The sequence below is a fragment of the Antrostomus carolinensis genome, unplaced genomic scaffold (assembly GCF_000700745.2).
Source record: "Antrostomus carolinensis isolate BGI_N321 unplaced genomic scaffold, ASM70074v2 scaffold3556, whole genome shotgun sequence".
NCBI classification, from domain to species: Eukaryota; Metazoa; Chordata; class Aves; order Caprimulgiformes; family Caprimulgidae; genus Antrostomus; species Antrostomus carolinensis.
The window spans coordinates 88335-115175 of record NW_010323762.1 but is presented as its reverse complement, the minus strand read 5'-3'; the positions used below and the strand labels follow the sequence as shown (position 1 = coordinate 115175).

Below are 26841 nucleotides of genomic sequence, written 5' to 3'. Positions count from 1 at the left end.
CGACGGTAGCTGCTCCGCCTGGGACGGCTCTGCGGGACCCGCCGGGCTGGTTGAACAGACGGAGCCGCTATCACTGACCTTGGGTGCGAGCCCTGCGCTGCTTCAGCCCGAGGCTTGATTTTTTTGTTTGTTTGTTTGGTTCTTTCTTAATTTTTCTATTTTTTAAGGTGCTGACAAGTTTTTTTTTCCTCTAACAGTACATGTCAGAGGTCTGACTTCTCAATTCCCCCTGGACAGACTCCTTTGCAGACCTCAGGTTCTCTGTTTTCAGGCTGTCACATCACTTTAGTGAACCTTCTCTTTTGTTTGATGTCAAAAGTGCAGTGAGGTCTGAGATCCTCCGCACCCACACCGAGCAGCACTTTAATCATCACTTGTGACTAAATGTCACTTGCTGTGACTAAGAGTTGTAGAATAAATTGCATATCCTCAGTAGCATGCATGGAAAATGTGGGTTTTTTCTTAAAAAAAACCCCAACAAAACTGAAATTACTAAAATAAACATTTCTTGGTAATTTCCTTGGTTTTGTTTTGTATTAAGAACCGTTGCTTTGATTCTGCCCTTCCAGAAATCATTGGGATCGATGCTCGGCTTGCTATGTGCTCCAAGAACCTCAAGCTTTTACTGTCTTTGCTATCCTTTTAACTAATACTGTGCCTTTAAACAGCTTTATCTTTATCTCTATATTTTGTCATGTCTTGACAAAGATAAGATCTTTATTTCGTGAGCTGAGCTTGTCTCCTGTTTGTGCTCAGTCTTACGCCACGGTTAATATCGGAGTCAGTACAGAACTGTGTTGTTGCTTTTGCTGAGATAAACAGTGACATTTAAAAACTGTTTGCAGTCTTTGTAGAAAATTGATGCCGCTGAATCATGTGGAACGTCAAATTGTCTGGGAGTCAGATCAATGGTGCTTCTGGCATTTCTTGGAGCCTGGAGAACCTTGTGCCAGCGCTGGGACTGACTCAATCTCATTGTATCCCGTGCGCTGGGATTGCATCTCCTGGGAGGGGGTGGTATGAAGGGCTCCTTGGGCCCCTTCCCCTCCGTGGGAAGGCTACAGTAGCACATATTTTTCATATCTCTAGCCCTGTCAGCTTTCTCTCTTTTTTTTTTTCCCCCTTCCCCTTTTTTTTTTTTTTCCTTATTTTGGCCTTAACTGCCTTTATCTCCTTAATTACCAGGTTAGTTACTCAAAGGTGCTAATTCAAGCACCTTTGAGTGATTGCCCTTTATTCTTTATGTATTTATCTTCATATGGACCTCTTCGTAGTAAGTTTTGAAATGTTACACTAATTTGGGGATATTTTATTTCATTTTGTGTACTTTTACCCCTTTCGATGTCTTGAACTCTGAGCTACTTGATATAGTAATAATAACTCGGGACAAATTAAAAAAGGACTTAATTTTGTTCTTGTCTGACTGGAGATTTCAGTTGGTTTTGAAGAGAATGAGATCAATCTAAACCGTAACACCCTTATTAAACAAAAGTAAAAATGCCTGGAATAACTAGTGTCTAGTTTTTCCAGCTTCACTTGACTGTACACTTTGTCAAAGAATAATTTGGTTGAAGCTCCATTATTATGCATGTTACTTGGGACTTGTCTCTGAATTGAACTATTCCAGTATTGTGATGGATATTTAACGACTAGTCTAATCTAGCCACTTAAGCTATATACAAGGGAGAACTTTTTCACAAAATACAGGCAGATGCATGATGTGTTTGAGATGATTATTATTTAATTTAATGCATGATGCTGCTGACTGAGCAAATGTGTCAGGAGCTGTCTCTTTACTTTTTGTGTGTGTACAGTGCCCTTTATCACGAGAACCACAGTTGTGGAGCTTCTGTTAACTAATCAGCAAGCAGTAAGCTTTATCCAAAATACAGCAAAAGATTCTTATTTCTTTTTAACTTCCTAGGAACTGGAGCTGATAATGACCTTTATATAAACCAAGCCGTAGTATTTATTGAAGATGCAATACAGGTAAATAAACTTGTTTCTTAGCTATTATGCTTCCCATGCTGGAGATTTGTCACACGTTCTGCTAGCTTTTAAGTTTTTATGTGTTCAGGCAACTTCCACATAACATTGTCATGATTTACAAAGCAAAATCAGAATTATAAATTCTTATGTATGCAAGTTTCAGTGAACTTCTTTCTGCCTGGGAGGAATGTGTTTTTCCACACAATGAAATGGATAGTGGCTTCTCTTCATGCTTGTCAAAAGAGATGCTGGTTTGTGGGTGGATTTTGGTTTTGGGTTTGTTTGTTGGTTTGTTTTTTGTTTTTTTGGTTTTTTTTTTTAAGAGTGACTGGCCTTACTGCTGAGAGAAACTATCTGAGCAAACCCTGTAATTTGCCTCTAAATCTGACTGCTTGCATGGCTTAAGAACTGGTAGAGTTTAAGGCTGGCTTCAATGAGAAGCTGGAACTCTTGCTTCAGCTGAACTTAGTACCTTTGAAAGTATTTTCTCTTTGCCTCTCCTTTACTGGCCATTACTGCATATTTCTAGATCCTGTTATCTCCTAGTTATTAGTTGCAGGCAGCGAGAATGCTGGAGGGCAATTCTTGAGCTCTCTTGCTGCATTCAGATAGCTTTTGAATTGGAGATTTCTGGGGATCAGATATACTTAAAGTATCTGGAAGCAGATACTCCTCAGCAGAGGCAGAGTAACAGCAACCCAGGAGCAGCCTCTGAAGAGGGGCCAAGCAGATTTCAGCAAAAGCAGACCTGTTCTGAAGAATCACAGGTACTGCCTTGAACTTAAAGCACATTTTGTTTAAAAACATGGGTTGAGGTCTCATATTCAGAATTAAATTGTTTGCATCTTATGGCTTTTTGGAAGAGAAAGACAAAAGATCCATGAATAGAGTGAATGCTAGAAAGGTGTACTAAATAGGTGGACTGTTTTAGCAAGAGATGGAATAGGCACTGAGTTGTTACAGATGCTGTTGTTTGTGATAATGACAACACTTGCTTCAGATCACTGCCACACAGTTTGGTTATCTGAGCAACTGTGTAGTCTTTAGATGAGGAAAACTTAATTAAAATATTTCCCATTGCATGCATGGAGGCTACAGCTATGGTCACTGGTGACTGGCACTTTAATAATTAATAATTTGTACAATAATTTCTTTATCTTATTGTGAAACTGGAATTATCTCAAGACTTGAACTTTGTTGATGAGAACTTGGTTAATTTTGGTAACTTGATCTTTGTCTTTGAGACAGACTGAATGTAATGTTTGAATTTTTGCTTTCTGCCTTCAGTATCGGTCTATAAATCACCGTGTGGACTCCAGATCCCTGTGGCTTTATCGATGGTACTACTCAAGGACTTGCCAGTGGTAAGAACTTGGTGTTTGTTTTTGCATTTTTGTTTATGAGTAAGTCTTTATAAAAAAAATGATTCTTCATCTTTTTTTTTTTTTTTGTTAAATAATTACATAATTGTGCTTTTGTCCTTATAAGAACTCACTGTAGGAAGCAAGTGGATTCAGTACGAGTGAACATGATAGAACTGGGAAGCAAAAAGATATATGAAAGTGTGACCATGTCCAGAGCTCTTTAGAACAGCCATAGGACTGCTGTGTGAATGGGCTGTTGGCATGATTTACAGCACTGTGTGTTAGAGGTTTCCAAGTGTCTATTTCTAAACTTGTTCAATAGTAGCAAGATTGTTTGCTGATGTTAGTTTCAAAACACCACCACTAAGGTTATTTGGTGGTCAGCAGTTACATTGGTCTAATGCACACAACAGCATGCTAATGGAGTGTTGTATTGTGGTCTAACCTGTTTGTGATAAATACGTTCTAAATCTTCGTTTACTTCTAAGAGAACTGTAAGTATTTTGTTATTCTTATGACTCATTTTGTGGGTTTGGTGTTTTTTGGGGTTAGTTTTTTTCGTTTTGTGTTGTTTGTTTGTTTTGGTTTGTTTTTTTTTTAATTTCATCTCTATCCAAACAGGATTTTGAGCTTAACCATTACTATAATCCTGGCTTTGGCTTTCATTGAAAAACCTTCTTCGCTTACTGTCACGTCAGATGTACGATACCGCCTTCCTGCGTGGAATCCTCCCTGTGGCCTCACAGAAAGCATTGAGCTGCTTTGCTTTCTTGTCTTCGTGGTTGATGTGTCCGTGAAGGTGAGCATCACATCCATCTGGTATGGAATGAAATGCTAGCTGTGTTGGAGAGCTCAGTAGGTGTAGTCAGTGTGGCTTCTCTCCATTTTATATTTTGGGGAAATGTCTTAGAGCTGTTATTCAAATCTTGTATTTGCATAATGAGATTGCTTTGCTATACTAAAGCCTCACTTTCAGGACAACTTAGGAAGTGCATATTTTCTGAATGAAAAAAAAAAAACTTACTGTTTTTTTGTTTTTTTTTTAAACCTAAGAAATATAAACTCTGTGTGGAATAAGTAAAATAAATTTCACTAAGAACACAATGAATTTAGCTTACCTACTTGTATTACAGAATCATAGAATGTTGGGGATTGGAAGGGACCTCAAAAGATCATCTAGTCCAACCCCCCTGCCAGAGCAGGAACCTAAATGAGATCACATAGGAAGGTGTCCAGGTGGGTTTTGAATGTCTCCAGAGGAGAAGACTCCACAACCTCCCTGGGCAGCCTGTTCCAGTATTAGGCCATAATAACTGGAGTATATAATAAATCAAATATATGTCAGTTAATTTAAACAAAATAAAATAGAAGTAGTTAGAAACTGAACTTTTCTTTGGATATTTGTTTCTGGAAAATCTATTTTTATGCTTATTAAATGAACTTTTTTTTTTTCTTCATTCAAAGATTCCTCTCACATGGCTTGTGTGCACCTATCACTTTTACAGACCTTTATTTAGTTCTTGTAGAAAATTCTCTGATCATTGCATTTTTGTTTGGGTTTCAGGGAGCTCTTTATGAGCGCTGATGTAAAATTACAAATACTTGGAAAACAATTGGTGCTGACTTATTAGGGTATTGGAATTTACTATTAAAATAAGTTGTGTGTTGTTTTTTTTTTTACCTCCCCAGAGTTATTTAATTGGATGGGAAGAATTTTGGAAAAATAAATGGCTAATGGCTTATATACTGACATTAATTGTTTCCCTGACTGATTGGGTTGTATCGCTGAGCTTTTTCTGCACAGAGGTAAGAACTGCTTTCTGCAGAAGCAATCAGCAACTTAGTTGTGGGGAATTTCACAATGTAACTCCTTTATATAATAATGCAATCTCCCATTTGTTTTTTTCTGCCATGACATAAATCTGCATGAAATTAGTTGTTCACTTACAATCATCATTAAAAAAATACTGTTATAGTAAAAATGCTGGGAAGTGAATGAAGCAAAAATGTGTGACCCTGAGAAGACTGATTCTAAAATGCAGGAGAAATACTTAAAGTAGCTGATAAGTCACAAAAATAACTCGAAGGCTGACAAGTGTCTTGAATGCAAGAATCAAACAGCTTAATTGCTTCAGTGTATGTTAAAGAAAATAAAGGCAATCACCTGTTTGAGTCTTGTCAGAAGCAGAAAAGGCTGAGTAATTAGCAGGCCCTTTAATTATAAAAAGGAAAAGGCTGAAAATTGAAATCAAGCACTTATTTTCAAAACATGTATCTGCTTTTACTGAAAGTAGCTTGCTATTAATTCCCTTCTTGAAATGGACCTTGGCAGAAATTATGAAAATGCCATCTCTTGACCTGCTTGTTATGTCTACCCAGCAGTAAAATGAGATTGTTTATAATTAGTGGCCTGATGAGGCTATTGAAATGTCACTGTGCATTTGTAAAGCAATCTCTCATTCTTTTAATGAGAAATATTTTGTGCACTTAATGACTTCAGTGGGACAGATTTAGCTTCTGAGGACAGCCTTTTTATGTTAAACTCTTTTTGTTGATAAGTGTATCAGTGTCTTTTGACAAACTTGTATGAAAAATATTTGTGGCATTAGTCTTATGGGAACTCAGTGTCTGATCCGTTGTTTTGGGGTTTTTTTGCAGAATATGAGAATAAGAAGAATTCTTCGTCCTTTCTTTCTCCTTCAGAATTCTTCTATGATGAAGAAAACATTAAAAAGTATCAACAGCACATTGCCTGAAATGGCAAGGTAGGTGACAGCACAGAAAATCTTACAGCAAGCATGTAGTTACCATTAATATTTTGGAGTGCGACGTCTGAGTAGCTTCCTTCTTGATGATCTAGTGAAGTGGTTGGTGAGATCAGGTAGCAATGGATGGAGTGTTGAACTAACTTTTTGGTTCCTTTAGTCTGTAAAATTTTTCTAGAAAGCATGTGATGTGACTCTGTATGTGACAGATAAGATTTTTGATGCTAGTTGAGTGGGGTTTTTTAATTCCATATATGTTACATACAACCATTTTGTAAGGGAAGAACTGAGGCATCACCTGGCCAAAGTTCTATGCCGTGTTTCTCCGAGGTAGCCTCTCAGAAGTATGGACAGACACACATGCACTTGTCTTCCAGTCATGAGTGCCATACATGATACCTTTTTATTTACATCTGCAGAGTACTGTGCTTCAGCTTCTCATTTTGAAATGGCTTTAGCCATATATGTGCTAAATTTTACTGTCATTAGAAATGTTGAACTGGAAACTCCACTGGTGAAATTGTAACCAGACAACATGATGCTTCTTGAAAGAGATTCCTTCCTGTGATAGGGATAGTGTATATGTACAGCTTATAGAAGTCACTGGCCTTGCCTGTTACTTCTTAACAAGCACATCCCAGGAGATTCCAAGGTGTGTGTAAGCCGAGACGATGTATTTAGATCAGAGGCTATAAATATGGTCCTAACTTTAGAGAAACAAGTGTTAGAATCTCACTGAACTCACAACTGTCTAAACTCGTGCTGAGGAGTCCTGAACAAGTGTGATCGTTACTCGAAATCAAAACTTAGATCATCTTCTGTTAACTCCATATAGCTTCTTAAAAATACCCCCTAGTTTTCTTTATATGGCATCCTTTTGCATTTTTAGCAGAGGATACTGTGAGTAAGGTAAAGCTGGTATTCATGCATACCATCTGTTTTCTTTCCAACAGTGTTGTTCTGCTACTGGCTGTTCACCTGTCTCTCTTTACCATGTTTGCCATGCTGCTGTTTGCTCGAACAAAGGTAACCCATTATATTTATGCTTTAGTAGATCTTGGTGTTTTGTGTGGTTTTGCTTTTTGTTTTTTAAGTTACTTGCATAGTTGCTGTGTGTCTAGTTTTATAATCAAACTGGTGAAACTTGTTTCCCCCAAAAAGGTCATGTTACCTTGTCAGAACCTACTGGGATGAGTTTAAAGTCCGTTTAGAGAGATTTAACTCTGCGTGGTATCTCTGCATAGCGCTGTTTCTGTGAGTGTGCATTAGAAGGCCTCCCAAAATAGTGTTAAAATCACTTCATCCTTTAGTGAAGAATTTTTTCCAGACTGTGCTCTGTTTCCTAAGTGATAACACTCCTTCCTACTCCACAACTGGAATCCTTCACTCTTCCTGTGAGCTGTGGCATATTTTATTAGTCTAACTCCACTGCTCAGGGCGAAGTTAGATGATTCCACACTAAAATGTGGTTGACGTCTTTATTTGTTTGTGGTTCTGATTATTACTGGTATTGATGCCATTATCACAGGAGAGAAATTGAAAGTCTGTTTATACAAGAGGCTTCCTTATACAATTCTCCAGTTTGATCCTTTGAGTTACTTTCTCTGCTTTTGTTGAAACCTTCTGTGCTGTTCTGTGTCTTGTTTATATTATCACTCATTTCTTTCCTCTTTTCCTTATCTAGCTTTTTGCTAAGTTTAGTTTCTTCTCTGTTTTCTTATCTTCCAATACTGGTATCTCTGCTGTGCCTTGATAGGTTTCTGCCTGGTTTTGCCTGCATTTCTCCAATGTTTTAGTTTCTGATCTCTCTGGCTTTTTCCCCTATCTTTTCTTTTCCTGCTTCCAAAAGCAAATTTGAAATTTTGTGGTCAAAATCACTTTTGTGTTCCAGTGCTCTTGGTATGTTCCCTCTTTCATAAACTTCCTGTATCTTAATGTATCATAGTCAGATTTAATTTTTTTTGTCGTTACTTTTTAAGGCCTTCTATAAACGTGTTCCCATGAGCACAAAGATTTGTTGCGTACTTCTCCCAGTAATTTTAGTCCTCTCAATCTCAGTTTTGCACCTTCATTTCTACTGCAATTTGCACTTGAGCCTGCCTCTGGTCTTCCTTATGATTGGCAAATTCCTTGAATTCCCATGTTACAGGATTTCTGGAATTGGAAACAGAGCTTTGCTTTCCCCTTCTGTTTAGTTGCATGTTGTATCTTTGTATTATCTCTGTCCCATCTAATTTCAGTTATGAGCTTTCCCAGCAATGGGAATATAACTTGTATACCTGAACCAGTCAATTTTGTATATGTTCAGGTGAAAAATAACAAATCAGAGAGCAGTCTTTCTTTCCTTTTTGATTTGCTAGTCTAATGCCCCTAGAAACTAATTGTATCTAACAAGGCAAAATAGTGAAAGCAAGTTCTAAAAGTACATTTAGTAATGAAATTCATGCCTCTAGATTTTTGCATTGTCTTTTGTGTGTCCTCTAGAGGTACATTTTCCTAGTCTGCAGCAGATTTAAGGGTTGTCTGTTCTGTGCTGCATGATTCATGTTTGTATTGTTTGTACTCTGCACCTTTTTTTAGCTGTCTCTACTTGAACTTGGGGAAAAAATAGATACGTGGATGATCCAAGATCAGCCTCCCAGTGTGTTTTTGATGAAAATTCTGATACCATCCGAGTTTTAGCAGATCATCTCATGTTTCCTCTAAGCTGCAAATAATTTTGATTATTGTAGTCACCAAAATATTTGCAAATATTTTTGGGGTGTTGTAGAACTGATCTTCACCCCAGGCCCCCCAAAATGTTTAAGTTCTATGTGATATTTTCATTGATACTATCCATAGCGATTTGAATCTTCATTCTTTTCAACACAGGACAATTGCATGTCTTCCACCCGCCCATCAACTCCTGTAATGTCTAGTAATGCTGGTTGTAGCATATTGCTTTATATTGTGTGCACTTATTTGTGTAAATATTTAGTTCTTCTAAAATAAGATGAGGACTTCCCTGGTACTTATATTTTAAGTACATCCTCACATATGTTATTGAAAAGAGACCTAAAACTTGTCTGGCTGTGTTCTCTGTAGATCTTACTGCAATTAAACAGAACTTCCTATGTAAGGGGATAACTGGAGAAAAGGAAAAACTTCTGTTCCAAGTAGCAGTAACTTTTGTGCAAATAACTAATCCAGAGGATATTAACTTTTCTATTCAGAAGTCAAAAGGAAAGTGAGAGACACGTTTCACACTCAGTGAGTACGGCAGTAGAGCTGTAGGTGTTTGCGAGGAGCTCATCATCTATAGGGAAGGATCCTTTGTGACATGGTAGTTATTAAGGCAGCTCTTCATTACTGAGGGAACTGTTTTGTTTCAGTTCTTTAGCAAAGATAAGATCAATTTTAATATTGTCCTCAATAGTAGTATACTTTTGGACAAGTCTTGGAGTCCTTTTAGCTCTAATACACTAATATCTCTTGCAGGCTAAGAGGTAATGCTTTTGATATCAATTAATGGTGGCTTCAGATTCCTATATTGTCTGTTTGTGACATTATTGTTCTGCCTGGGTCTGACATGTTAGCTGGACATAAGTTTTGTCTTGACCCTCCTGTGTCTGTCTCAACTTGCTCTTCTTCCTTATGCTTTTTAGTGACTGTTAATAAGTGATTGCACTGTATTCCTATATATTGTCTTAATTTTTATGCTTGTCTTGTGCTTTTTTTCATGTCACAGATTTGATTGTGTAAGAAATTGATTATTGACTCATTTTCGAAGTTTATCTCTTAATTTCCCCTTCCTTGCTAAGACAGTTTTGGTGGTTCTTCAGTGTTTCTTTAACAATGAACATCTCTCTGACTAGGATGGCCAGCAGGATAAGGAGTGGGTGGGGTATTTCCGGAATTTGCCAGATTCACTGACATCACTGCTGGTCCTGCTAACTACTGCAAATAATCCTGATGGTGAGCAGTCTTTCAGAAATAACTTTTGTCTCTCTTTTCAAAGAATAAGAGAGTAAGATTATCTTCAGACTCCTAGAACTATTCTTTCGGCTGATAGCTCTTAGTGTAGCCAGAGGAAAGTTGTGTAAAGATTTTTCATGCCTTTATGAACTTGATTCTTGCCTTTCCCTTGGTGTAATTATATATGCAACTCTGAAATTGACCTATACAAGAGCTTTTTCCAATTGCCAAAAATTGATAGAGGTTTCCAGTTTTCATCTTAAGCATTAAATTCTTATTTCCTTTTTTGTTACATCTGACACAGTGATGATTCCTGCATATTCTAAGAATCGAGCATATTCAATCTTCTTCATACTCTTCACTGTATTAGGTAAGTTACCTCTCGTCTTCAGTAATTTGAATGCACTTTAACTTTGACACTTGGACATACCAGCTACAGACTGTTTTCTTTTTCTAGGGAAGTTTAATCACAAACTTCTCCTTTTTTGTGTTTCTTCCAGTCACTGTGTAGTATCTTGCAAGTTAATTTCCATGGAAGGCACTTATGAATGATTTGGTTTTTTTTTTAGTAACATATCATAGGGGAATTCCTACATTACACCATATTCAAGCATTTTGGAAATCAGACACAAGAAAACTAATCTGTTTAAAATTTTACATCTGACTTACTATTTACATTGAAACTTCTTTGAGAAACAGAAATATATTTCAGTAATTCTCACTACCTCTTTTTTCTCCAACAGGCAACTTGTTTCTGATGAACTTGCTTACAGCAATAATATACAATCAGTTTCGAGGATACCTTCTGGTGAGTAAAGCATTCCTAATTTCCATGTTCTACCATAACCCTAAAACTGCAAAGCCCAGAGTATTAAAAGTTTTGACTGTGTATGAAAGCAGGATGCCCATCCTGGTTTTAGATATGGTGTTAAAATACTAAAGGTTATTTGTTGTAGATATTTTTCCCCTTTAGGCTGTTGTAGTTTGATCCTCTTCTGTGACAAAATTACCTGCTTGTATATTTCCATGTGTGCTTTAGATCTGCAACTTTGACTATTTTAGGAAAAAAAAAAAATCAAACTATTATAAAAATGAACAAGGACAAGTGAACAAGTAACTAAAACTTGGCCTCTGTGATGAAAACCTGCTGTACTATTTAAATAGGTATTGTTGCAAATCCTAGCACTTAATTTCTCCGAGGAGCACAGCATTAGAAGCCTTCAATAAAAAGAAGTGACTAAAACATCTTCACATTTGGTGTTTTTTACTTCGTCCTTCCCACGGTGAGTGGGTGTGACATTAGAATGATGAGGTGTGTTGTGGGCAGCGTGCAAGCTGTGCAGTGCGTTTCATTGCATTTTGTACCCCAGTTGTTTAGTCTTCAGCTGGGAGTGTAGCCTGGATTCCCTTAGCTAGTGGAAATGCTTTTGTTTTCTGTATGAGATAGTGCAGTTGAACAGTCTGGGAGGAAGTGTAACGAGCAAAAGTATTTCAGAAAGCAAGGACAGTGTAAGTCAAATGAAAAATCATCTCAGTTACTTCCAATAAAATGTACTTCATCCGAGAGGTTAAATTTGTGACTTTCCTATTGCTGTTCCAAAAAGAAATAAATGACTGGATAGAAGGTGGAAGGAAGAGGCTGTGGGTACAGCTGGAAATGTCCAGAGCTGGGTTTGTCTCCAACAATGAATACAGAACATCCAAGGTGTATCACAATTACTTATCAGTTAACACACGTAGTAGATCAGTAGAATTAACACAGTGCTAGGCTAAGTATTAATATGATGGCACACAACTGACAGGAGGACACTGGAAAGTTTCACCATGAAAATTACAAAGCTCAAGGGAAAAAATCTCAAACAGTTTGAAGATCACCTCAGCAAGATCAAAACTTATCCCGAGGAGCAAGAGACTGACACTTCCCCTTCTGAATGATGACTGCCTGGCCAAGGATTCAGTTGTGTGCCCTCAGTGTATGCATTTTTGGGGGGCAAAAGTGAAATAATAGCTGCTCTAGTAGAGTGCAGAGAGAAGGTTGGATTTCCTTGAAACAAACTTAACCTTCTGCACCTCTTTACCATAGTAAACCTTGGGCAATATTACACAGAAAGTATGGCCCCCACCCTCTCATGGGAGGGAGGTATTTAAATGTAATATGTGCAAAGAGGAATTTTGGTTTTCCTTTCATCCTGATCTGTTTCTTCCCTTCTTTCTCCATTTTCCTCTTTCTCATTTGAGAGCGTGACATAATCTGACTCATGGTAAAGTAGCTGAGTTTGAAAGTGGTTGCTCTGAAAAAAAATTGAAGCATGGAAAACTGTGACTCTTCCTTTCTTCTTTTTGGCAAGAAGCTGGAGTTGGCCAAGCTATCTAACTCTCCTCTTTGCACAGTAGTAGGAATTTCTGTGAATACTTGAGCTTTGCTGTTGCCACAGGCACGTGCCTATGCAATCCAGAATTAGAATAAGCTGTGACCTGGATGTTTACTTGAACTCCTGAGACTTGTTTGTTTGTTTCCTTCCTTCTGGTACAGGGAGTTCTTGAGGGGAGCGAGGCCTAGGGAAGTCTGTTCTGATCTGTAGCCACAAATTCGGGGTGTGTGCCAGAGGATCAGTGTATTGTCTGACCATAGGACAGAGTACTGCATGAGAAGCTGGGTAGCCTTCATCTTGCCCAAATCCTTCTGGTAGGAATGGGCTTCACTGATTCCAACCTCTGATTCTTTGCAGTATTCCTTTTAAACTGTGGAGTGTCTGTGGTTGGATCCAGTGTCTGGACAACGAGATCTAGTGGCTAATGACTGGGACTTTGGTGGCAGAAAGAAAACATCTTTCCTTCCTTGCCTTCCTGAAAAATTATTTTAGTTGAATAGATATGGCCCTTTCTGAGGCTTGCAGTAGGTTCTGTGTAAGGGCTGGGCAAATAATTTACAGGTCTTATTTGTATCATCTGGCTGGATTTCCTTGAACCAAGTGTAAGTAAATAGTCTCTCCTCTGTGGTGTTTTTACTGTCCAGAAATCAGTTCAGTCCTCCCTCTTCAGGAGGCGACTGGGAATCCGGGCTGCGTTTGAAGTACTGTCTTCCCTGAAGGACACTCCTGCTAATGCACAACAGTAAGTGAAGAATGATGAAACAGTAGATTATCCATGAGAAAAGAGCAAATTTGTGATCATCTTGTTTTCTTTAATATATTTACCGAGGGTCCCTTCTTGAAAAATGGCAGTTTGTTGCTAATCTCTTTTATTTTTCTTTAATTGGACGCTTAAAACATGCAGTTTGGGACTCTTACGGAGTCTGTTCCTTTTTATTTTTACTTCTAATTTTATCTGCTTTTCAAAGAAAGGAGGAGGCAGGAATGCATTTGGAATGGCTGTTTTTGTGATCAAGACAGTTACCTGTTTTGGAGCCCATCCTATTTTCTTTTAAATAGGCCGTATGTCAGTGTTGGGGCCTTACTACAAGTGCTGCAGAAAGTTGAAATGGATTCTCGCTGCAAGCAAGCCATCTTGAGAGTAAGAACTAGATTTTCTTAGTCTTTATGTCGGTGACTGTCAAACCCTCTGATTAAGGAAATTTTATGATTCCACAGCTGTCCCATCGCACTATTGATCTAGGAGAAGCAGCTTTCAGCTCAGCTTTCTTTAAGAGTGGGAAGGGAGGCTCAGCTCAGTGTCCATGTTTTGCTTTTTGGAACAAAGATAGTCTAGGCAATGATTTCACCTTAAGGTTGCTACTTCTTTGGTGTGATGAAGAATGCACTCACCTGTAGAGAGGTGTAAAGTAATGAAATCTTTTTTTGCAGAGCTAATTTTTTCATTTGCTTTACTTTCTCTCTGGAAGGAAAGCATTTCTTGCTGTAGTCTGGAGTTGCTGTCTCTAGCAGCTTCCATCCACCATTTGAAAATCTCTATATTTTTTTTTAAATTGGATTTTGCTGTGAATGTTGATCTGAATGTTTCTCTTTCATGTGAAGTCACTCAAAATGTGCTCCTGTGACCAGCTGTCAGCTGCCCAGTTTCAGAAGCTCTTTGAAGAACTAGACAAAGATGCCATTAAGCAAGTATGTATCTGACGGTCATTTATCAAGTCATAAGTCAAGTGTGGTCTTGTGCAAAAATAAGTGATAGTGTTTTGCTATAAAGCATAGAAACAAACCACAACTTGTTGAACATGGGGCGTGATCGAGCATCGTTGATTTTTAAGTTGTTTGTGGATTGCAATTATAGTCACAAATGGCATTGCTCTGGGGATTTCACATTAGTTTGGGATTGCCACGTAGTGTTACATATACAAAATGCCTGGTGGTTTGTTCTGTCAGCATTTTTAAGTGACTTGGCCAGACAAAATAAATGAGGTATTTTGTTTAATAGGAAGATACTTTGTTTAATAGGAAGATTCATTACAAGAAAATGATGAATAGGAGTTAGAGAGTTTGGATTATCTCCCTTCTTTGCCATTATCTTGTGTTATGCCATAATTGCCAACCCATTTGCTAATCAGAAATGATCTCTTGCTTCTAATAGCCAGAACTTGAAAGCATCTCCCTACTGAAATGTCAGAATTAGCATGTGGCCTTGAAATGCTTTGCTTTGAAAAGGTCTGTTTCTTAAATCTGAGATTGAGTGTGTTTTCCTGCATCATTATTAAAATGCTTTATTATGCTTTGTGTCTCAGCAAATCCTTTGTGTTCTTTTCAGCATCCTCCCAGTCCAGAGTACCAGTCGCATTTTATGCAGAAAATGCAGTTTGCCTTTGGCCATCCCTACTTCGGATACTTGGGGAATGTTGTAGCCCTTGCAAACATTGTTTCTATCTGTGTAAGTAAAACCCTTTTTGTTTGTTTGGGGTCTTTTTTTGTTTGTTTGGGGTCTTTTTTTTGTTTGTTTGGGGGTTTTTTTGCTTGTTAGGGTTTTTTTGTTTGTTTCCCCCTGCTGCATAGGTCAGTTCTGTTTCTGTTCTTTAGTCTCTGCACTGATAACCACTTTTTGTAGCAGATGTCCATGTTTGGCATGCTCTAGTCATGCAAAGTCTTAGGAGAGAATACCTGCAGTTAAAAAATATATTCTGAGCTGCTTGAAAAGGTCTGTGCAAAGCATAAAAGACTCTGTTTTGTTCTTGTGCTTAAAAACCTTCTATGTGCAGCAGTAAAGCAGTTGATTTGTAAAATATTTCTTGTTTTTTAAGGTGGTTTTGGTGATGGATGCAGATAAGCAGCCTTCTGAAAGAGATGACTTCTTCTTGGGGGTAAGATGCAACAGTATTCTTACAGTTATTACTGTTCCCTGAGGTGTCAGTAATTCTAATTATTATTATTATTATTTTTGACTTGCAACAGTATTCTTACAGTTATTACTGTTCCCTGAGGAATAATTCTAATAATAATTCTAATTATTGTTATTATTGTTTTTGGTGGTGAAGGCTATCAACTGCTTCTTCATCCTATACTATATGCTGGAAATGTTGCTGAAAATCTTAGCAATGGGCTTGAAAAGATACTTGTCATACCCAAGCAATAGATTTGATGGACTTCTGACTGTAATTTTGCTGGTAAGTTTTTTTTGTGAACTCCTGGATTTGTTTGACTAGGATGATTAGGAACTGCAAGAACCAGTGGAATTGCTTTTTATTCAGTGCTAATATTCTGAGTTAAATAGCATGAGCCAGTGCTGTGGTTTTCAATGTCCTGAATGTTTTGGTGGCCAATGGTTCTCTTAGGGTCTCCTTTCTGGAGGTAGGCTTTGTTAAATTGATGGAAAAGGTGAGCTTTCTAATAAGCAACCTTTTTAATGTTGTTTGAAAACATTTGACTCTTGGAGGAATTCTGTTATGTAGCTAAAATTCACTTTCTGAATTAAAAAAAAAAAAGTGGCAGAAGATTATTATAATTATTTGTTAAAAACCTGAAACCTATATGGCAAATAAGGTCAAATTCACAGTTTATGTAATTTTGTTGTATATCCTCATATGTGTCACTGTTGGATTATGTGTGTACTTGGATTAATTTAGGGAATACCTAGACAAATATGACAATTTCAGAGCTTTAAAGTGAGTTAAATTAGTCACTTAAAGCTCTTGAAAATGTTTCTTGTCGAGAAACTTAGATAATTTTTTGAAACAGAATTACAAAGTAAGATTTTGACTTTTTTTTTTTTCTTTTTTTCCCCCCCTTCCTCAACTAAAGCTTTTGGAGATTTCCACGTTTGCTGTGTACGGATTTCCTCATCCTGGTTGGTACGTAATCTCTGTGAACTGCTGCCCTTTGCTCAGTGGCTGGGGTGGGTCAGGGGAATATGCACACATGTTCATACACGCTTGTGCTTTGACACTATGATAGTCAGCCCAGTCCATAATTTACCAAACCTAGTAGAATTTCTCACCTTTGTAGTCACTACAGGCCATGCAATATGGAGAAGTGAAAGAAAATTCTTATTTTTTTGGTCATAAAATTAAGAGTTCTGTTTAGCTAGTCTGAGAAGGATGCATTTCTGTTCGTTGTAATCTGATGTAAAATAGTATCTTGGCAGACCTACGCTTACTAAAGGTGTAGGAAGGAATTTGGTGCAATGTACACAACCAGTTACTAACCTAATATGTTTCGGTATCAGATTGTCCATAAGCCCAATTATATGAATTGCTAAACAGCTGATGAAGCCCCTTCAACCCTGCATGTAGATTGAAGTCTGAATTTTGTTTTGTACTGTAAAATTTAGTAGAAAAATTCCCATGGACTGAAACTATTCATCTATACCATAATAGCAAGCAGTTGTTTTGTGATTTTTCTTAAGTTCAAGCAGATCTTGGATCTCTCTCTTGATCTTTTTTTTCATTATCAAAGAATAAACATCATTGTTTTGTCTCTTAAAATTTGAAACCTGCCACCACAACAAAAGAGGAAAGCAAAGGATTTCTGGAAGATTTCCTGAATCTTACTTTCAAGGGTGATTAATAACACATTCTGATACTTTGTTTCTTTACACAAGCTTATTCTTAAGACATTGGCTCTCCCTAATTTTTTCAGGAGTTGTTATCTTTAATCAAGAAGTTTTCTTAATTTACACTAGTATCTGTAAAGAGACCTGAAAGATGTTACAGCTAGAAATGAGTTTATTTTTGAACACTTCTTGCACTCCTATCACTCAAAAGCCATGACTGCCATAAGGATGTTAATTGCTAATCATCTAATGGCATTAACTAGTGATCGAACTTATAATTGATTATATTTGAGTTTGATTTTTGCCCTTTGAATCTTGAATGTAGAGGATTGTTTGCACTGCAATAGGATCTTGAAACACCAGTGATACTTGTTAGATCTTTATTGTGTCAGTCGCTGCAAACAGATTATAACCCAGATGAGTCATTTTGAGTCCTGATGCTGCTTATGGTGTGTGTCGTTGGTAAATGTTTGGTCTGTAGATGTGACACCTTCAGCACAGGACTAAGATGTGGCTATTAATCTAGAATATGCATTCTGGGCAGTTTTGTCTTAAGTAATTCATTTTATTATTACAGTTGAATATAGAATCATAGAGTCATAGAATGGTTTGGGTTGGAAGGGACCTTAAAGCTCATCCAGTTCCAACCCCCCTGCCATCAGCAGGGACACCTTCCACTAGACGAGGTTGCTCAAAGCCTCATCCAACCTGGCCTTGAACACTTCCAGGGAGGGGGCATCCACAACCTCCCTGGGCAACCTGTTCCAGTGTCTGACCACCCTCACAGTGAAGAACTTCTTCCTAATATCTAATCTAAACCTCCCCTCTTTCAGCTTAAACCCATTTCCCCTTGTTTTGTCATTAACTGCCCTTATATTGGTGATACAAATAATGACTTAGCATCTGTGTTACCAAGGGGTATTTTCATTAACATCTTTCATCCTCCACCACCTACCCACCTTTCCAGCAAAGCAGCATCCAACATGCCAATGTAAAAGTTAAACCTCAGGCTGCCATTTGGAGTGTATGTGTGTCACCTGTGGAATACACGTGTAAGGAAGGAGGTTGGGAAAGTGCCTTCTTTGAAGCCTAACTTCAACCAAGCACACCCTGAAGGATTAATGAACACTGTGCAAGTCCCTGAAACATCTCACTATGGCAGTATCTTTAGTTTGCTTTCTTTTCTGGAAAGACCCTCTTTGGTGCTTCGCCCCCCAGCAGAAGGAAGGCCGCTTACTCAGGTATTTTAGAACAAAAATGCACTTTAAAGATGCATATTGAAGAACCCAGGTGAAATGGATTCCTTCCTTCCTCAGTTATTAGAGTTTACTGTAGCTGAGATTTCTGCTGAGGAATGCACTTCCTTTTACAGATTATAGATTTTTATATAAGATGATTCAGGCTGGAAGGGGCCTCAGGAGGCTTCTAGTCCAGCCTCCTGCTCAAAGTTTTATCCAGATGTGACTTGAAAACCTCTAACGATGGAGACTTGCACAACCTCTGGCTACCCTGTGCCTCTGTCATGCTGTCCTGATGGTTGACAAGTTCTTCCTTATATCTAGTGTGAGCCTCCACTGTTTCAGCTTGTACCTACTGTCTCCCGCACCCTCCTAAGCACCACCAAAGAGCCTTGCTTCTGTCTTCTTGAAGACAACTTTACATGAGGAAATAAAACTCCTTCTCTTTTTTTCCCCCCTCCAAACTTTTTAGTATGGCATGGATGTTAACCAAAACCCAAGGGGAATTTGCAGTTACCTGCAACCCAGTAGATTTAAATGTGTCTTTCTGTCGTGGACTGTTTCTCTGATTTGTTGTTTTCTTCCATCTTTCGTAGGAGACCCGAGTTCATGGGCTTGTTATCCCTGTGGGATATGGTGCGATTGGTGAACATGTTAATTGTGTTCAGGTTCCTGCGGATTATTCCTAACATGAAGGTGTTTGTTTACCCCTCCACACTTCTGATTTCTTTGTTGGTCAAACTATAAATTTTGTTAGAGCCTTTCAGAATAACGTGTAGATTGCAATTCTCTTGCACTTGAGGGATTATAACTCGGCTCTGACTGTCCAGACTGTTGCACAGCACCTCACAAACTCATTCTCTCTTTGCCTGCTTTTCTCTGTTGAGGTGGCAGGAAAGTTCTGTTGATGTCACTGCAGTTGGTGCTGGTGTTCTAAAGGGGGCAAACACATCTAGAAACACTTGTGCAACTTGTGTAGTGTTTCAATCTTAATTAGATGAGTGGATATGATATCCACTCATCTAATTAAGTAAAAAAAGTATTTCCCTTGGTACTCAGTAGGGGATAGACTTGCTTTCACTAGATACTGCCAGACATTTTGGTCATACAAAGGATTATTTGGAATAAATCCTCCTTTCCACTTTCCAAGTATGGATATTTCCACCAAATTACTGATACTTGAATGTGAAATCACTTTGAATTGTTTGATTATTTATTATAATCCTGTGTTTAGACTTGCTTGAAAGCTAAGCCCAAATTAATGTCAGGTGCAGGACTTTTGTATCTTTGTTCAATAAACCGTAAATATTTGCCTGATGTAATGAGAGGTCATAATGTCAGTGGGAAGTGTAAACTAGAAATGATGTGGATGAAATATGAAGCAGTCAATCTGGAGCTGTGGGGTGCTTGTGATTTCCCTCCCCCTGCCTGCCCCCCCATTCTGGTTTTATTGTGCATAAAGCCCTTTAAGTCACAGTGTGTATTGAAAACTTACTGTAATGTCTGTGCATGAAAGGAACTACAGTGGTGTTCATTCGTCTGAAGGATAGTTCCTAATGGAAATACCACTGTATAAGAGATGACCTGCATTTAGATATAGCTCACTTTCCTGGTTGGTATTTCTTTGTCTTTTTAGTAAAAAATAATCTTTAGGGACTGGAAGTGTGATGAATGTCATGCATATAACATTCTGCTTTGTTTCAGTTCATGGCTTTGGTTGTTACTACATTGCTGGATCTGGTAAAAAACTTGAGAGCCTTTGCAGGAATCCTTGTGGTAAGTCATGGTGCAAGATTGTAATTTCCTTTCATATAGTTAGCAGTATAATAAAGGTTATGTCTTCAACAAAGTAAACCAGGTTCTTGGAATGACAGTCACAATTAACAGTAATACCTCACCTTAATCAGCCAGTTCTCCAGGGCATGACTTGCAAAGCTGCAACAAACTACTGTTTTGTTAAGGACTGCATGCAGTGACAGTGCCTCATTTATCAGTTTCCTTCAGGAGTGCCTCTAAAAGATTATTTAAAACTCCTCGGGGTCTTTGCCTCAGGCTGGATACTCTAGTTTCAAATAAAAATTAATCTGCTGCTAAAAGTAGCCTATTTTTCCTTACCCTGGCTTGCTTATGTTCAAGTAAATAGCAAAACAACTTTAAATCTGTTCTCAGTTGAGAAGGTCTTGAGATGGCATGTTTGGACATGATTTTTAAAAGCCTCTGCCATCCTGCTTTAGGTGTGTCTGTAGAGCATATACTCTGCAAACATGTGATTAAAGGATGGATCACAATGTGTGGTGCCCATTACATAAATCCTGTGTTTCCCAACTCCTGAGTTTCTAGCTTTGCAATGATGTCTTCTTGGTACAGCAAGTGAGTGCCTGGCTGGCTTTTTTGTTGTTGTTTGTGTTTTTTGGGGTTTTTTTTGCTGTTGTTTTGTTTTTTGCTTAGGCTACCTTAATTTGAGGTAATGGTTAGAGACCAAGGATTTGCAATGTATTGGGTATTGTCTAAAAAGTTGTTCTAGTCTGGATATTTAGCATGCAGTTTACCCAGAGATTGTCATTACCAATCTCTAGGGGACAAGCCTTAAGTTACAGTCTGGAAAGGTTTATGTTGCAATTTGAAATAAAGATACTGGTTTGGGGCAAAGCGAAGTTGGTAGCACCTTTGTTGTGCTGTACAAGCCTCACTTGCTACTGGAAGCTACTCTTGAAACTAAGAAATACCTTGGGAGTGCACGAACTGGGAAGTTAGCCTTTGCAGGTGAAAGGTACATTTAGGAGTCTAAATGTTAATCTTGAATATGATGGGAGCAGCTTTGGTATGATAAAAAACTTCCCATTACTCAGTTTGTTACTCAGTGTAATAAGCTGTCCAAAGGCTGACTCTGGTTTTGCTGATTTTACCTGTTTCTGGTGAAGCTGCTAAGGTGGCAGGAGCCTGTAGTAACATGCTTGGTTTTATTTTTAGGAATTATGCATTAGTGTTTCAATGTGGTGTCCCTACCCAATATATGTTAGATGTAATGCTCATGAAGTGGTTAAGTGTCTGCTGCTGATTGTCCTTCATCCCAGGAGTGTGAATTGTAGTTTTGCACTGATTTCGAGGCAAATCTGCCCTGGTAATTGCTGCTTCCATTAATTTAATTTGTTTTCACTTGGGGCTACGTGGAAGCTGTCACTGAGCTTCTGCTGTAGGGAAGTCTGACTCCATTACCAGCTCATGTGAAACATTTTTCCTAATGTTAGCCTGGAACATGTACTGATAAAGTAAGGTAACTGATTAAAATATGCACTGCCTGAGAAATTAGCTAGATATATCTTTTTCAAAGACTATTAAAATTAATAGTTAATTTTAATTAAAATTAAAAAATTAACTTTATTATTGCCAAGCCAGATACCCCATCTTCTGGCAGGCTGTGGAACATCAGCTTCAGCTCATTCCAGTAGTGTTCAAAGTGCTGTGGTTCATAGGTCAGAGTTCTGCTCCTCCCAGCCTTCCTTCTTGGGTCTGTTTTGTAACAAAATACAGAGATATGACTAATGATGTTTTCATCTGAAAACTCAGCTTGTTTCAAGCCATCCTAGGACAAATGGCTCTTTACTCAGAGGAATGAAGTAGTAGGTTATTTCTAGAACAATCTTTTTGGGATAAAAATTGCAAAATCACCTAGGCAACTACTGAAGACTGTGAAAGATAGCTTTTTAAAAGAGGTTTGCATTTCTGACAAGTAAAAGATAGGAGTCCTTTGTGTTAGTGAAACCTCTATTTTTAGACTACTGTAACATTTTAAAAGAAGTTGCTGGTGTAATATAAAATACTGACTTAGTTTTGTCCTTCAGTTAAGTTTAGTAAAAGCTTATTTTCATTGAATCTAGCAGAAAGCTCCCCAGATACTTAGATTATTCCTTGTAAGTACAGGTACTGGTTTTTGGTGTTGTTTAAGTCGCTATTCTGCTGTGTTAATAGTTAAATGTCAACATTCTGAGACACAGAAAAGTAAAACAGATCATAAAGTGAAATGATTTAATGCATTTTAACAACTGAAAGTTAAATGGAGTATTAAAAAGTAAGAGCAAGCAGTTAAGTAATACAGACATTGAAAAATGTTTTCACTTTAATAGCTTTGGGCATTGTTCTTGACCAAATTCCTTTAGCTGTGGTACTAATATGAATTCCCTGTTAATTGCATTGTTTTCTTAGTAACAGAAATATTCAGAACTAATACTTGCCTTATATTCCTTCCAGGTGGTTTTCTATGCATTTGCTATAACTGGCATAATGCTATTTAAAGATGCTGTTGTTCCCTTGGGAAATACCAGGTAACATTCTAAATGTCACTACTCGGAAAGAATCTGTTTTTCAAAAGCATCTGCAGCTCAGTACCTCTGGATTGTTTGTGGTTGGTGATTTGTGGTTTTCTTTGGTTTGTTTTTTTTTTTTTCCTTCTTATTCTTGGAGCCACCCTTTTAATGTTAAATCACACAGACTTTTTTTCATCTGTTACTCCTGTTTCTTCTTGCTGTATTGAAATTGCAGGGATGCTTATCTGTAGCTTGAAACTTTACCCTGCTGTAGCTTAAGTAGTTAAAAAAAAGTATTTCCCTTGTTTACTGACCATATGAGATACTTGCTACAAGGCACTCGGAAGAATCTTGTTTTTAAGGTGTAGTATGTTGAAAGCTGTGCTTACATCAGCCTGTAATTCTCTTGCAGTGCTGTCAATACAACATATGATAATGGCACTTTGCAGTGTGGGACCTACGAACAGCTGGAATATTGGCCAAACAACTTTGATGACTTTGCTGTGAGTCTGATCGTTGATGGAATCTGTCCATCTTTTTTTTTCCTCTCTATTTGCCTCTTCCCCTCATTTTCTGAGGCCTAAGTGTGTGACATAGCCACTCAGCTTGTTTTATTCATGTTATTTAGGCAGCAGTGGTGACCCTCTGGGATGTGATGGTGGTTAACAACTGGCAAGTCTTTTTGGAAGCGTTTTCAAGATACTCCAGTCCGTAAGTAGCAGTAATGATACTGAAAAAGTCCCATATAAATCTAGTTTATAAGGTTACTGAATAGGGATTATACACATAGCATCCTACCATCTGGAGAGAAGGGTGCCATTTACCTTTCTTTTGGGTCAATTCAACTATAGAGGAAATAAACTCGATACTTCATGGCTGTTCTTTAACTTGTGTAACTTGATGGTTGGTCTAGTATTTGGTGGATGCCATGAAATCTGTGGTCACATTTAGAAGGGATTGGAAACTAACTTGGCAGTCATCTTGTTCCAAAAAAGAGTGAATGACTTAAGTGGATTATAAACAGTCTTGCAACATGTATTGGGTGGGTGGCTCTTGCTAGAGAGACAATCTCACAGAAGTGAGATATTAGTGAATCCTGTAATTCACTTTGAGCTGCTTCTGTATTTTCCTTTGAGTGAACAATTTTCTGTAAACTTAAAACCTTGGACATAATCTTTCATTTGTATTTAATTGCTTTATGGGAATGAACTGAATAGCCTCTGGGTTGAGCTGTTCCAGTGATCCTTGGCTAGTTAACCCAACATGTAGTTAAGTTGAGAATGCTCTTCTACAGGCTGTTGTGTGTGATAAATGTTTAACGTGGTCTGGTGAAGACTGGACAAGTCACGGAAGGGAAATCCATTGGGATCTGCAATGAATGGAAGCTACCTCTAGCTCAAGAAATCTCTGAACTGCGAATGGTTAGGGACTGGGAGAGCACTTAGAGGGTAGCATCATGGGTATTTTGCCATGTTTTTGCACTCTTACCTGTGCTTCTGATTTTGATCATTCTCAGAGGGTACTAGCCTAGGTGGATCTTTTGCTGTGGTCCAGTACAGCTTCTACTAGGCTGTTTTTCTGTCCCTTCAGAGTTTAATTAGGTATGTTAAGTGAGGGGAGTGAGTCTGTTTGGCTAACTTAATGAAAAGCTAAGATTTTATTTTTATTTTTTTGTTCCAGACCTCTTTTTACGTTAAGAACACAGTAGTATTATCTTTCAAGGAAAAATGTGGTTTCATGGCTCTTTGATCACTTTCAGGCTGAGGTTATTTACTACCTACTTATTGTCTGTTAATCTGATCTGCAGGTGGGCAAAGATCTATTTTGTAGCCTGGTGGTTGATCTCCTCTGTCATCTGGGTTAATCTCTTCGTAGCTTTACTTCTGGAGGTAAGGAAGTGTTTCTTTGGTAATTAGATTCTGAAGACAGCTTTTAATTTGTGTAGGAAATGAAAAGAACTCCAAGAACTTCTTGGGGGAAAGTATGTTGGCTTTATGTGTATGTTCTTAATCTTTTTCCTTGTCTTCTTCCCCCAGAGATGTTGAAGAAGCATTTTCTTTTTCCTGGACAGTTGTATATTTTATTTGCAACTTTGTCACAAATCTGGTTGCATTTTACTGGGTGTTATTATAGCTCACTCTCTATGAAGATGAAAAATATGTTAAGTGTTATGAAACTGCTTGTCTCTTGTACATTAGCATTTAACTTCAGCATTAGTTATTCAAGCTGCAGGCTTTTTGCGTTTTGATTTGTCAGCAAATGAAGTTAGCACTTGAAAATTTACATTTTTTATTTTTTAATTTGGTTGTCTTATGTTTCTTCCTACCCCAAATTGAATTATTACCCTTATTCAGTTCCACACTAGACAAGTGGAACTGGTTACTTATTTTGAAGAGATCATCCTCTAGAGTTTTTTAAAGAAGCTATGGAAATGTACGTGACTGAGCAGTGCCATGGAGAACATGTTCTGCTGGTTTCTCATGCATGTGTACTTCTCTGCAAATACAAATACCTTTTGGATTTTTGATGGTGTGAAGGGAACGTTCATCATAGCCAGCTACTCCAGATTAGTCATTGTAGACTTCTCCTGTAAGTAATGGAAGAAACTGAGTACCTGTAGAGGGCACTTCACCCCATCTTAAAACCTATGAAAACTTCTTTTGGTGATGCTCTTGTTGACTGTATTGTGGGCAGAATGGCAAACTTTTAGACAGACATTTAGGTGGGAGTCTCATGCGGAGCCTCAGTCTTGCCTATGAGTGCTTTAGAAAAGACTTTCTGTTCTAGCTGGAGGCTGATCCTATGAACTCTTCTACCTGCTTACTTCTGCAGGGCTGTGGCCAATTTTTTCTGGAAGAGCCAAGATGTAGCATTTGGTAACAGAAGAGCAGGATCTCACTATCTTTCTCCTGTTTTTTTTTTGCCTGAGCTGTCTATCTAATCCCTAGCTATTGATTTGTCGGTGTAATTCAAAATGGGTAAGGGAGCATGGCAAAATCAGCAGCTGAGTTTAAGTTCTGATGCCTGGACTAGGAGTATGTTTATATATTGTTGGATTTTTAAAGAGGAAAAAATTCAAAGCAGGTGAACTGTTGTGGGGAGTTCACACAGTTATCTTGAGGAGGCAATCCTTGCTAGGAGTAGAAGGCAGCAGGGCTGTCTTCTGCTCTACTCTTCTTTCAATGTGTGCTGAGAAAGTTATTTCATTTCTGAACAACAAGGTTGAATAAAGTAGTGACCTGCAGCCAATAAATATGCTGATGCTTAAATAAATTGCTGCTCTGCCACTCTTTGTTAAAAACAAACTTCACGCCACTCCCAAACCCTGGACATATTATGCTGATATAATCTCTTTTCTGATGTCACTAGAAGTAGCCTTTAATTTTTTTTCCTGTTTCTTTTATGTTCCAGAACTTTATTCACAAGTGGGACCGTCGCTGTCATCGAGAGCCTGTCTCGGATGTTGAATACCAGAGGACAGTTGAACTAATGTTCAGGTGAGTTGAACTAGGCTTGATAATTGATCTTAGTTTTGTATGTTCATCTGTTTTAAAACAGATGTACTGGCTGCAAGAGGATAAAAGGCTTGCTCCCTATTTCCTCCCTCTGAAGCAAACTGTTTCATCTGTTAGCTTGGAGAAATTCTTGAAATGCTTTAGTTAGGCCTGCTTTAAGCTGATTTGGTAGCCTAACCTTTATGTGCTTTCTGCCCATAGCATGGTAGGAGAAGAGATGTGGGGGGCCGAGGGGAAAACTGTGCTGGGAGGGAGAAGAAAAGGGAAGATGAGGAAAGTGATGCATGTTCTTGGCTTACTGTGAAATTGTGGGTGGTGAGTTGATACTTGATGATCATGCACAAGTGGAACTTCTGGTGCTCATTGGATATTCAATAGTAGCATTGGGAGCATGTTCTCATTTGAGAGTTTTTTTTTTCAGGAAAACAAATTTACTGACCTTCAGTTGTATTGTACTGTGTGCAGGAAATTGCTTCCCTGCTTCTTATGGGAAAACAGCTGCTGGTTTCCATGACACATCTGTAAAGGATGGATCACTTGCAAGTAGATGCATCTTTAGGGAGCATCAACTCATTGTAACTTTAATTCCTTGTTTCATTCTTGAAACAAGCACACGTTACATCTCAGTATGTGCATTGCAAAAACAAATGCTGAGAAGTTCCCCATTCTGCCCCTAACAACTCGTGCTTTTTCTTTGTAGAGATGTTTTGGAAGAACCTACAGAGGAAGAGTTGATGGAAAAACTGCACCAGCATCCACACCTGCAGTTATGTAGGTGA

General features: G+C 38.1%; 1 protein-coding gene across 1 annotated transcript; it reads left to right on the top strand.

Moving 5' to 3' along the window:
• Positions 1-861: 861 nt before the first annotated feature.
• Positions 862-26841, top strand: TPCN2 (two pore segment channel 2). The gene is given in 26 exon segments (XM_010170671.2): positions 862-997; positions 1000-1017; positions 1925-1989; positions 3277-3353; positions 3975-4152; positions 5043-5159; positions 6012-6118; positions 7072-7144; positions 9973-10072; positions 10377-10442; positions 10816-10880; positions 13089-13186; positions 13504-13585; positions 14047-14133; positions 14771-14890; positions 15258-15317; positions 15492-15620; positions 16255-16304; positions 18840-18939; positions 19948-20019; positions 22492-22565; positions 22960-23050; positions 23176-23258; positions 24355-24436; positions 25959-26044; positions 26763-26841. Coding segments are annotated over 26 exon segments (2295 nt in total).